This window comes from Mus musculus, chromosome 9 (genome assembly GCF_000001635.26).
Source record: "Mus musculus strain C57BL/6J chromosome 9, GRCm38.p6 C57BL/6J".
Taxonomy (NCBI): domain Eukaryota; kingdom Metazoa; phylum Chordata; class Mammalia; order Rodentia; family Muridae; genus Mus; species Mus musculus.
The window spans coordinates 65,168,632-65,181,788 of record NC_000075.6 but is presented as its reverse complement, the minus strand read 5'-3'; the positions used below and the strand labels follow the sequence as shown (position 1 = coordinate 65,181,788).

At 51.2% G+C, this 13,157-nt stretch overlaps 1 protein-coding gene across 3 annotated transcripts in view; it reads right to left on the bottom strand.

Moving 5' to 3' along the window:
* Igdcc3 (immunoglobulin superfamily, DCC subclass, member 3) overlaps positions 1-13,157 on the bottom strand; it is a 45,878-nt gene that overhangs the window by 5,243 nt on the left and 27,478 nt on the right. For all 3 annotated transcript variants that reach the window (NM_001357257.1, NM_008988.3, XM_011242679.2), the window contains 6 exons: positions 4,250-4,394; positions 3,793-3,923; positions 3,276-3,413; positions 1,590-1,748; positions 488-653; positions 17-264 (listed from right to left, as the gene is read on the bottom strand). In NM_001357257.1, coding sequence (NP_001344186.1) covers positions 17-264; positions 488-653; positions 1,590-1,748; positions 3,276-3,413; positions 3,793-3,923; positions 4,250-4,394 — 987 coding nt within the window. The remainder of the gene's footprint in view (positions 1-16; positions 265-487; positions 654-1,589; positions 1,749-3,275; positions 3,414-3,792; positions 3,924-4,249; positions 4,395-13,157) is intronic.

Genomic DNA, 13,157 nt, shown 5'->3' with positions numbered 1-13,157 from the left:
GAGGGTCACTACCCACCGGCAGCCTTCCTGATGTGCAAGACATAGCCAATGATCTCTTTGGTGTGGGCCAGAGGCTCACTCCAGGACACTCGAACTTCAGTGGAGGACACAGAGACAGCTCGGACATTGCGTGGGGGGCCTGGCAACCCCTCAGCCCACAGCACGGTCAGCCTGGCGCTGGCTTGCGACGAGCCAGCAATGTTCTCAGCCACACATTGGTAGATGGCCTCATCTTCAGGTCCGACTCCAGAAATGCTCAGTGTGCTGCAGGGGAAGGGGGAGAGAGCCTCAGAGGTCGGGCACACTTCCCACTGCAGAGACAGAGAGGTCAAGTTCCTCCTTGTCAGAGCAAGACTCATTTGCACAAGGGTGGTGGGCTGAAGACTTAAGTCCCAGTTCCCCAGACTCTAGCTAGAGATACACAGTATATTTGGGTTACTTATTTTTGACCACTGTCTCTTCCCAGGAAGCATCCCAACACACACACCTGTTATTGTTCTTGAGCCTGACATGGCCTCCTGCCCCCAGCACTTGTCCATTCTTCAACCATGTGACATGAGGCGGTGGCTCCCCCTGCGCTTGGCAGGTGAACATGGCTGTGGTCCCAGCAGGCCTGGAGATGGACTGGGGATGCTGAACAAACTCTGCTGGAGCTGAATGGATTCAGAGAAGCATGCAGAGTCACAGGGGTCATGTAGGGAGGAGCAGGGACAGCCATGAGGGGTAGGAAGGGGAAGGGGAGGTGGGCGACTACTCCCAGGAAGCCAGTAGAGGCTCTATGTCTTCTTCCTTCACCCCAGCATCTAGGAAAAGGACTCCATCTTAAGGACTATTCAAAAGACTGACATCTGTATCCGAAAGCAATCAAGCTGAGCTCCGTGCTCAGGAAATTGTTAAATAAATAAATGTGCTAATAGGGCTGGCTGCACCTCCAAGGCTGTAATGACAGGAGATGGATGAGCCCCCCCCCCTGCCCCCGCCACCTAATTCCACTTCCCTCCAATCCCCGGCTTGCTCAAGCCTCTATTAACACTCAAGAATGAAATACTCCATCACTTTCATGTGGGCAGATTAACGGCACATAGCATGCTAAACAAACAGTATTTAGGTTCCCGATCTTCCCCCCACCCCCACCCCCCAAACCTCCCATCTCCATTCCGGGCCACAAGAGGAGACAGCTCCAGGGATGGGGTGGAGCCCTGGGAATGGAAATTGAGGCTGGCTGCTGCGAGCAAGGTGGGGGCTGCCATGTAAGAGGGAGATGACAGGTACAGTGGAGCGCACAGCAGGCGGGCGTGAGCGTGGAAGTGGCACACGTGTGAATGAAACGGCTCCACAGGAAGGAACATGTGTGAGCCCTGGGAATGACCCGCTGAGATCATGGGCGGCAAGTCTGAGAACTCCACAGCCCTCTGGTGCTAATACTCATATTCTGGGGGGAGTCCTGCTGGCTTTGACCTGGCCAGAGACCTATCAGAGGTGAGGGGCGGGGCTAGGGCGGGGCTAGGGCTGGAGTGAGAGAAGGTTCTGGTCTCTGGCACACAGCAGAGATGCTGAGGAGGATCAGGAAGGGTTTGGCTGCTCCATACCTTGTACCACCAGCCGACCCTGGGCCGTCCTTCTCACCCGGGTGCCAGGCCTGTTGGCTGCACAGACATAGACACCTGAATGCTGGACAGTCACATCTGAGATGATAAGGTTTCCTGTGCCCAGCACCTGGATGCCCTCCACCCCAATGGGGCGGCCATCTGCAAAGGAAGTGGAGGGGGAATGAGCTGGGTCAGGAAGATAGGAAGGATAAGAATATTCCAGAATGCTCACCCCTCTACCAGTCTTTCAGAAAGCTCCGACCTATGGCTTTGACACCACCCCTCTCCAGATCTCCAAAAGTGTCTGGGAAATGTGGAGCCCTGGAGGCCAGCAGCAGGGGGCCAGCGTCCTGATTCAAACATGATGACTGCTAGCTGGTTTTGCTGTTGTTTGCTTTGGGTTTTAGACAGCATCTCACTGCATAGCCTGGGGTGAGATCCTTCTCCTAGATCCTAGACTCCTAGGTGCTGGGATTACAGACCTTCTAGCCCAGTTCTCAACCTATGGGTTGTGACCCTTTTGGGAGTCTAACAACCTTGTCACAGGAGTTGCCCAAGACCTCTAGAAAACATGGATATTTACACCATGGTTCCTAATAGTAGCAAAACTACAGTTATGAAGTAGCAACGAAATAATTTTATAATTGGGGGGTCACCACAACATGAGGAACAGCATTGAAGCGTCACAACATCAGGAAGGTTGAGAATCACTACCTTAAATTCCACAGAGGATCTGAATTTGATCAGCCGTTGTTAAATTCTGCGGCTTGATATCTGTTCTATCTAGGATGCTGAGACATGCCCAGGAATATAAAGGCTCTGGGAGGAAGGGCCTTGGTTAACTTTGTTCCCCACACGAATTAGACCCCTGAGCCATTTTTTCTCTCCTGCTAGGCCATAGCTTGGGAAACGAGGGAGCAGATGGCCCCTGAAGTGCCTAGTGGCTCCGGATGGTAGCCTGCTCTTTCCAGCCTCTCCCTGGGACCCAGGCCCTCCCCCCACCCCAGGGATCAGATTAGCACAGCCAGAACACAAGGAGACAGCTCCCCATTCAGGCCCTGAAGTGGTGAAATCTACTCCATTATCCCACACGGCCCCTCCTTCCCCCATCACTCAGCTGCTAGTGCGGCACAGTCTCCCTGTGAATGTGACCCCACCCCACCCCCTCTAGAGGCTCCTTCCCCCAGTGACCTTTCGGCTCAGACTAGTGGCCCATCTGCACCCTTTCACTGCTTTCTTCAGCTGCCTGGGGATTCCGGCTGGGCAGACTTGGGAGCAGGCAAGCGCGGCAGGAGGGGAGGGGGGACGGGCCAGGGCAGAGCCAGAGTGGGTTGCTTGCTGAGATTTTGAAGGCTGAGGATTGCATAGCGGGGGTGTGACCAGGCACAGAGGGTGGGGCGGGAGGCACTGGGTGCTGCCGAGAGTTCTAGGGGCTAGAGAGACAGGACAGCTTGTACTCGGTAACCCAGGGAACTAAGCCAGCCCCGCAGGGAGAGAGAGAATGTAGCAGCAGGCTGACCTCCAGAGAAACTCAACCCCTCCCCAGGCCACAGGGAGGGGATCGGATTGACCCTTGCTGAAAACAAATACAATGTAAAGCCCCCCAGAGCTGGGTGATGAGACCGTGAGACCAGCCCTCTCGGGGGGCAGGCTGGCCAGAGAGCAGGGACTATGGATAAGGCTCACCCAAGCGGCTCCAGGACACAATGGGGCGCGGGTTGCCCGTGGCGACACACTCCAGCACCGCAGTCTGGTGCACTGTCAGGGTGAGGTTCTCAGGCCCCACAAGAATGGTGGGCTCCTTGTAGGTCCCTGAGCCCGAGCCTGGGAGGAGAAACCCACATTTCCTTATTTCAGTTGGAAGCTTTTTCACTCCCTCACTCTCGCCAGCCCGCCCCATCATGACCCAGGGTACGCACCAACCCCCAACCAAGTCCTGAAAAACAAGGAGAGAGATGTTGGGGAACCTGCGGGTCCTGACAATCGTCCTTCCTCTCCCAGCCAGACCTCTAGACTTGGGAGAGCTCAGGGAAGACATGCTTCCCAGAAAGAGCGGACTGGCAACCAGTCTCAGGCGCCTTTGGCTTGTGGGCTTATGCTCAAAGGACCTCTGTATACACGTGGTCTCACTGGGGAACTAGGTGTGTCTGGGAGTAGACCAACTGGGGTGGCTGAGAGAACCTGGCAGGCCAAAGGAGCTCACCTGACACAGTGAGCCTGGCCCCGTGGCTGACCCGCACACTAGCAATGTTTGAGGCCACACAGTGGAAGATGCCGCTGTCCTCAGCCCGAAGTCCTGTTATCTGCAGGACTCCCTTGGGCAGTAGTGTGTACCTGTGAGGGGAGGGCATTGTTGACTATCAGCACAGCTGTTGCAACCTCAAGCCATGGGGATATAAATGGAGACATGGGCACTAACCCAACCTTATTGCTGTGATCACAGATGATTACTGAGACCCTCCCAGGAGAACATACCCTCCTAGTCTTGATAACAACACACACAATACTCTTACACAATCTCATGAGCCTAGAATCTGGGCCTAGTAAGCCACTCGGACCCATGATTCTGACTGCAGCTTACATAATAGCACTGTCCCAGCCTGTAGTCTATCCCAAGTCAGCTTCCCAGTTATCCCCTGTCCTTCCCACAAGAGGCTCACCTCTCATCGTCCGTGTCAATGGGAACTCTGTTCTTCTCCCATGTGATCAGGGGCTTGGGAAGCCCATGGATTTGGCACTGGAAGCGGGCCACACCACCCTCCTCACCCGTGACGGCCTGGGGGTGTACGTGGAAGTCGGACATAGCTGGGGAGACAGAAAAGGGGAGATGGATAAAGTGGAGGTGCAGATGGAGAGAACTGAGGGGTCACCCTCTGAGGAGCAGTGTCTTCTTGAGGCAGGACAGTAGCTTAGGGGACATAGCAGCTCTTCCTTCAGCCCTCCCCATCACGCGTGGGCACACTCCAACCCGAGGTGACATAATCATTAAGATACCTGGATAGAAGACACTGAGATAAGACGTGGTCACTACAAAGCTCCTAAGTGAGATAGATAGGACTTACCAAAAGGAGGCCAAAAACGCAACGAAAAAACCCATAATGTTTTAAATACATTTACAACATTGTATCAGACTGAATTCATGGCTTCCCTTGGCTGTAGGGCTGACAAGCCTGGCAGACCAACTCCAGGAAGAAGAAGCTCTAACAGGGTATGTGCAGGCTGTGGGAGGTCCCATAGGAGGGAAGGCTCTCTCAAACCTCACTCATGGAGGCCACCTAGACACAGGCAGGCACTGTTCCCACGTTGGCTGGTATATGTTTATCTGCTGTGACCTGAGCAGTATGAGTCCCATTCTACAGAAGTGGAAACCGAGGCCCAGAGAGCATGCTGGTTTATCCACCATTACCTAGTAGGGTCATCAATAGTAGTTCTGCCAGACTCTCCTTGGCAAGTGGCCTTTTACCCTTTCTTTCCTTCCTTGCCCGTACAGTTTCTGCAGTTTCCACAAGCGCCCCAAGAGGGTAGTGTATCCATGCAAGGTGACAGGCCCTCTCAGAAGACTATCAAACCTTCCAATCTACATTTCAATGTGTCATAAATATTCAAGGCCCCCCTCCCCACCTTGGGAGGGGGGAATCAGACTCACACTTAAACTCTGATCTGCAGAGGGGGCTATGGTGCCCCCTTGTACCCCCAGCTGGTTAAGTGTTCTTCCCACCCTGTTCCCACCCTGGCTCGGGCCCACACTGCAGACCTGGGGGGGTGGGGGAGAGCCCCTCCTGTGTGAGTTCCCAGCTTCAGCGTTGGGACTGAGATTTCATTAAAATCCACTTTGCTTCAAGTGCAGGAAGGCGGTACACCATCTGTCCAGGCTGCAGCCACTCCCCTCTGGCACTCCATCAATTGGGACAGTGGTTTTCTCCCTCCCAGAAGGAGTGCCCCCCCACCAGCAGCAGGCACCCCCGGAGCTTGTTGCTGGCTGTTTCTGCTCTGGGCTCCCTGGCATGCCTAGACAGCCCTCCTCATGGCCCCAGTGTTCCTTCCCTCTCAGGCTCCCTCAATCCGCAGTCCTGCTCTGGACTCCATGGCAGCTCAGCAGCTTGAAAGGATGAGGCTGAGCCTTTGTGCCTTCCCCTCAAGAGTCTCTGGGGGCTGGCTCCTTTGTGGCCATCCCCATCTCATTTGCATATGGTTCATTAAATATAAACATGCATAAAAAAATCCCCTTCCCAGCCTCCTCCTCTCTGATGGCCTCCCGGGACTATGGTAGATGGGTGTGCACAGCTCCCTGGACACGCATTCTGGGCTGTGTGTTTGCTGGGAAGCCTGGTGCTGTCTCCTGGATGTGGCCTGACCCCATCTGGACCACAGTAGGGGTTTGGATCAGGCCAGCTACCACGGCCGGTATGTGTTTCTGGTGCTGTGTAGGTGATCAATCACGAGTATCTCCCCATGGGTAAAGTTCCTGTGGACAGGACTGGGGGCCTGGCTTTGGGAGGGGAAGGCAAGTGGTCCAGCTGGGGTCCCCATTAGGCTTGATGAGAGACTCCCCTGGGAGCATTCAGAGGTCAGACTGCCCTGCCTCAGGCCAAAGGCTGTGCTTGGCCAGAGGCCTGAGGATCAACCTGGGGCTCAGGAGTGGTAGAGACTCTGGGACCCTGTCCAGATCAGCCTCCAGGAAGGTAGGGCTGGAGACAGATCTTGGGGGTGGGGAAGACAGCACCCAGGCTCCAGAGTCTGCTATCATATCCCCTCACTCAGACCCTGCCTAGGTAGGAGCTGAGATCTCCTCTTCACCCCAGCTGGAAAGGCAGGGTAGCTCCCTACACGCCCCCTCCCCCCTCCCAGGTTGGGGCTAATGGTTCTGCTGACTGCAGATGCCTCCTCATTACAGAAACAAGCCTTTTTTTTTTTTTTTTTTTTTGCCTCTAGTTCTCAGTCTGCATTCTGTGGAGGTCCTAGAACTGGCCTGAGGAGAGGCAGAGGAGGCTGCTGCTTCTAAGTCCTGGGTGCTGGGATGGAAGAGTCTGGCTTCTGCCGGTGCGATGGGGGGTGTGTGTGAGAGAGATGGGGAGTGTCCCTTAGTACCTCAGCTGGTTAAGGCTGGGAAACCCTGCAGCAAACTGCATGTTAAACCAGGCTCTCTTTGTTTCTTCTTCTTCTTCTTCTTCTTCTTCTTCTTCTTCTTCTTCTTCTTCTTCTTCTTCTTCTTCTTCTTCTTCTTCTTCTTCTTCTTCTCCTTCTCCTCCTCCTCCTCCTCCTCCTCCTCCTCCTTCCTCCTCTTCCTCCTCTTCCTTCTCCTCCTCCTCTTCCTTCTCCTCCTCCTCTCCTTTTTCTTTAAGATACCATTTATTTTTTAGCAGGGCAGTGGTGGTGCATGCTTTTAATCCCAGCACTTGGAAGGTAGAGGCAAGCAGATTTTTGTGAGTTCAAGGTCAGCCTGGTCTACAGAGCAAGTTCCAAGACAGCCAGGGCTACACAGAGAAACTGTGTCTTGAAAAACCAACCAACCAACCAAAAATATATAATTTATTTAATTTTATTTTATGTGTAATGGGTGTTTTCCATGCATCTCTGTCTAATACACCATATATGTGCCTGTTGCCCAAACAGGCTAGAAGAGGGAACCTTGCCTGGAACTGGAGTTACAGACAGTTGAGAGCTGCTATGTTGGTGCTGGGAACTTAAAGTTAGGTCCTTTGCAAGAGAAGCCAGTGCTCTTAGCTGAGCCATCTCCCACCCCCAAGCAACCTTTTCTCTTCTTTTCTTTTCCTTTCTTTTCCTTTCTTTTCTTTTCTTTTCTTTTCTTTTCTTGTTTTTGTTTGTTTGTTTGTTTGTTTGTTTGTTTGTTTGTTTGTTTTTCGAGACAGGGTTTCTCTGTGTAGCCCTGGCTGTCCTGGAACTCACAGAAATCAGCCTGCCTCTGCCTCCCAAGTGCTGGGATTAAAGGCGTGCGCCACCACTACCCGGCCCAAGCAACTTTTTCTTAATGGCTGGAGGGCAATGAGGAAAGACAGAGTTCGTCCCTCAGCTTACCCTGGGGTCCCGCTGGCCTGTCAGAGGTGCCCTTGCTCTTGTCACCAAGCCTTCTGCTCCCCTCTCCTCTCCACATCTCCCACTCACTCTTTGTTCAGTCCTGAGGCTTACAGAGAGCTTGCGACCTAGAGGCTTGCCCCTAGTTTGTGCAACATAAATGAGGGAGTAGGTGCCCTTCAGGACCCTCAGATTCTGTCTGACCTTTGCCACAGTCTCCAGGTCAGAGAGCTGCTCAGCTTAGCTGGGGTCCTGGAACCTTCTGGGCACCCCAGGCTCTCAAACAGACTTTAAGGCTCTTCTGGGATCAGGGTATGAGTATTCAGTTCACAAGCGCTCTCTCTCTCTCTCTCTCTCTCTCTCTCTCCCTCCCTCCATCTCTTTGTCTTTGTGTCTATCTGTTTTTTTGTTTGTTTTGGAGATAGAGTTTTGCTATGTAGCCCAGGCTGGCCTCAAACCCAATGCAATCCTTCTTTAGCCTCCTCTGTGTTGGGGCTCTAGGCATGAGCTTCCGTGCCCCTTCTGTGCCCCTCCGATGTCTGTTCTCAGCCAGGTGTGGCAATCTATGCTGTAATCTAGGTATTCAGGAGGCTGAGGCAGGATGATCATGAATTCAAGCCTGGCTTGGGCTACACACTGGGATTCTGAATTAAAAATGAAAATACAGTCTCCTAATGTTTGGGCTTGAGATAGCAGTGCTGGGTTCCTGGGTACTTTTATGTTATTAACCTTCCAGGGAAAGGGTTCCCGGGCACCCATGGAATATCAGGCTGCCAGCAGGACCTCTAAGCTCCCTTCATGAACAAGTCACCACAGAGGCCACTGTGGTTGAAGACTGTGGAGGCTGGTTATGACTATGGCGGGCATTAGCTGCTGAACATTAAATCAGTGCCATGACCCTGGTTGTTGGTGCTTTCCACATCTTCAGACACTTGTTAGTCCTCTGAGGACAGTTTTGGGTTCCTCACTTCAAGCTCACTTCAGGAACAGTAATGAAGTAGGTAGGAACCCTGCCAGGTGTGAAGCCCCAAGGAAGCAACAGGAGAAAGGAGGTGGCCAGCATCCTGTCCCCACGCATTTGAAAAGGGTCTCCCACATTCCCTGGCCCACCATGGGTAGGTACGGCAGGTTATGGCAGAGACAGGAGGGGCAGAGAGTGAGGCCAGCAATCCTTGGTTGGAAGGAAATGACAGGAAATGGTCCTGGACACCCCTATAAATCACCCAGAGGGTCGGGATCTCCCGAGAACCACGTCTACAGCAGCTCCGGAGAGGAACTTACTGCCTGGTCCAGGGCCTTTTGCAGAGGTCAGGCCTGGATTTGATTAGACAGACTCCAGGAGGATGCAAAGGGCAGGGACGGATGGAGGCAGAGGTCTGGGAAGGGAGCTCCGGTCTCCCACATTTGGCTGCAGTCAGATTCCTATCTGGCGTGGTGATGAAAAAAAAAAAAGGCCGTGGACATATTTGGAAAATGTGGACTTTGTCAAAGTTGGTAGCTGCCCCCCTGCCCATGGGGATGGAGAGGTAAGGGCGGGGAGGGGGGATGTAAGGTGTTTGAAGGAGGTTACATAAGGGGTGGGTTCTGAGAGCTGACCACCCTTTTTATACCAGCATTCAAGAGGGGATCACTGCGAAGATATATCCAAAGATCCTAATGCTAATCTCTCTCTCTCTCTCTCTCTCTCTCTCTCTCTCTCTCACACACACACACACACACACACACACACACATTTATGTAAATTCAATCTATAATTTATAGCTGATTCAAATTTGAAGACTTAGCCCACTGCTACAAGACAGTATAGTGATATACACCCAGGTAAAATTGAGATGTCCTGTAAACATAATATACACACTGGATTTTCACATTTATTTATTTATCTATCTATCTATCTATCTATCTATCTATCTATCTATCTATTTATTTATTTATTTTGGTTTTGTGAGACAGGGTTTCTCTGTGTGGTCTCCGCTGTCCTGAAATTCTATCTGTAGACCAGGCCAGCCTGGAATTTACAGAGACTCACTTGCTTCTGTGTCTTAATTAGGGTTTTGCTGCCATGAACAAACACCATGACTAAGGCAACTCTTATAAGGACAATATTCAATTGGGGCTTGCTTACAGTTGTTCAGTTCATTATCATCAAGGCAGGAGCATGGCAGCATCCAGGCAGGCATGGTATAGGAGGAGCTGAGAGTTCTACACCTTCATCTAAGGCTCCTAGAAGACTGACTCCCACATGGTTAGGAGGAGGGACTCATTGCCCATCCTTATGGTTAGACACTTCCTCCAACAAGACCACACCTACTCCAACAAGGCTACACCTCCTAATAGTGCCACTCCTGGGTCAAGCATATTCAAACCACCACAGTCTACCTCCTAAGTGCTGGGATTAAAGGCATGTACCACCATCGTCTGGTAGATTTTGAAAATTTAGGCTCTAAAAAAGTAAAAGATACTAATCATTCAAATGTGGTAAGCCAGGCTGGTGAGATGGCTCAGTGGGTAAGATCACCCGACTGTTCTTCCGAAGGTTCAGAGTTCAAATCCCAGCAACCACATGGTGGCTCACAACCATCTGTAACGAGATCTGACGCCCTCTTCTGGAGTGTCTGAAGACAGCTACAGTGTACTTACATATAATAAATAAATAAATCTTTAAAATGTGGCAAGCCAAAAATTATAAATGAGACAACAACACACACTCATTAAAATGAGTGTGGTAGTTCACATCACTTGTCACTTGGGATAAAGAGGCAGGAAGATCAGGAGCTCAAAGTTATTCTCAACTCTCAAGTTCAAGGCCAACCCAGCTATGTGTGTGCCCCTGTCTAGGGAAAAAAGAGGGTAGTATTAGAAAAACAGGAAGAGAAAAAAAGTGGGGAGGGTGAAGGGTGCCTGTGGTCAAACAGTGAAGCCTTTTGGGCCTATGAGTTAAAGTCCAGCCCAGGGCAGCTAAGATGGCTCAGCGGTTAATAAATAGTATACATCACTCTTGTAGAAGACCTGAGTGTGATTTCCAGTGCTCACCTAGGGCAGCTCATGACTGCTCTAGGGTATCTGATGTCTTTTTCTGGGTTCTGTGGGCATCTGCACTCACACACGCACATACCCCCCCATCACATACACATAATTAAAATAAAATAAGTTCTTATTAAAAACGTTTAAATAATATGTAAGGCCTCCCATCTCAGAAAAACAAAACGAAACAATAATTGGGGTCTGGTCAGTAGTCACATGCCTTTAATCCCAGCACTTGGGAGACAGAGACAAGTGGATCTCTATGAGTTTGAGGACAGCCTGGTCTACAGAGTGAGTTCAAGGCCAGCCAGGTCTACACAGAGAAACCCTGTCTCAAAAAAACCAAAACCAACCAACCAATCAATCAAACCAAACCAAACAAAAACTCTCACAATAAACGAGGCATGATGGTGATGGTTCAGTAGGTGTCTCCCCCTATAAGACCCTGTCTCAAAATAACAATAATTAATAATAATAATAGTAATCTGGAGGCAAATGGTGATGTTTGAACAATAATGCAAATGTATTTTTATATCACTTATACGTAAAATGTTAAAATTTTATCTTATGTGAATTTTTGCTGTTTTGTTTGAGATAGATTCTCACATAATGTAGGCTGGCCTCAAACAGTCTACAGAGCCAAAGATCAGCTTGAATTCCTGAATCTCCTGCCTCACCTCCTGAGTGCTGCTGTTACAGGCCTGTACCACCAGAGTTGGCTCTGTTATGTTAATCTGTAAGAAATGTTTTTTAATTAATTAATTCCATTTGGTATGGGTACATTGTGGTGTCCGGTGTGAACTTGTCAGTGTGGGTGTGTGCAAGTGTGTGTGGAAGCCAGAGGCTGAAGACAAGTGTCTCCTCCCAATTACTGGCCACCTTTATTATTATTATTATTATTTTAAGTCGAGCATCTTTTCCAAGAGAGGACAAGGCAAAGCAGGCACCTCAAGTCCTCTGGAGATAGGCCAGGAGAGAATTTGCAAGAAAATGGTGACTGGGGAGGGGGTCATTGGAGGTGAGGGACAGCAAGGTGTTAACCAGAGTGTGGTCTTCTATCTGACTTAGGCTTGGAAGTTTCATAGAGACAAGCTGTCAGTTGGAAGAGGCCGCTGGGTAAGTGAGGCCTTGATTTCTCTAGTAAAATGTTTACGAAGCCCATAAACTCATGCCTTTATTGGCCAGGCTCATTCTGGCCCTTGGATGTGGCTCTCTGAGGTGTAGTTAAAACACCTGCTGAACTAGGCCCCATGGCGACGCTGGCCTCCTTCCAGACCCACTCAACAGAAGCAGCGGTAAGGTCTAGTGGGATTTGGACTCTGGAGGGTGAGGAGCCAGTTGTGTTCCACCTCCCATGTTCTCTAATCCCGTGGGCACCTCAGTAAACGCCACATTCCAAAAGACTAGGGGAAGGAGGGCAGAGATGGAAAGCGTCCTGGGGCGGCTGGTATATTACCCAAGCTGCCCTTTATCCATGGGTGTGGGAAGTACAGGCCTTCTAAGCCAGCTCTCCAGGCCAGACTCAACACTCCCAATACTCCCATGACGCCGCCATCCATATCCCCCTTTGTCCGTCACTTTGGCTCTATTAAGGAGCAACAGGCATTAAGCAGCTGTGGTCACCCAGGGGTAAAAAGCACAACTCAGTAGCTGTGTGTGCTTCACTGTGGGTGAAACTGGAGTTCTGAATCCAAAGAGTGCACTAGGAGGTGGGAAGGGTTGTGGATGCTGAAATAGAAGGAGAGTAGTTGGATCTAAAGCAGCTAAGACCCTGGTGGTTTAGAAGCCTGCGGGGCTTTGCTGCCCAGCTTTTGCCAGGTGACCCTACCGAGAAGCCTGTGTATCCTTCAGTATGCCTCCTCAAGCTCCTGACCCCTTCTTGGGCCCCTGAACTCCAGGCTCTCTCTCCCACCTCCCGGCTCAGCCACCAGCTCACCAATCCCCCTACTCTGGCCCCAATTCCAACACAAAAGGCAACTTTGTCTTTCAAGTCCCCAGTCATAAATCCACAGCTCACCCCTCTGCAGCCACCTCTGACAAATGGGGGCCTGGAAAGGAGAGTGGTGTGGGATGGTGTGTGTGTGTGGAATGGTGTGTGTGTGGGGGGGGTGCGTGTTCCCTTTAGGAAAGTTTGTGCTTCCAGCTATTGGCTCCTTCAAGACTGGGGAACTTCCAAACTTTGGTACCACGGTAGGTCAAAGGCAAAATGGCAGGGGAGACCAGGAGCTGGGGCTATCCAGAGCCCCTAGGCTGGACTTTTACAGTCCTAGGAGAATAAAAGTCCTCAAAGCTCTACTTTTAATCACTTAGCTTGGAAGCTTGGAGGTTCCAGGTCTTCCCTGGACGACTCCTCCCTCCTCCGACTCCTCCACTTCCAGCCTCCCATGGAGAGTGTGAAGTGTGCTTGCCTATTAGGTGTGTGTGCCTAAGGGTGGATGTGACACATTGTGGGGGCCTCTGGAGCATTAGAGGGTGGAGGGGGAAGGGAACACAGGAAGTGTAAGGGAGCCT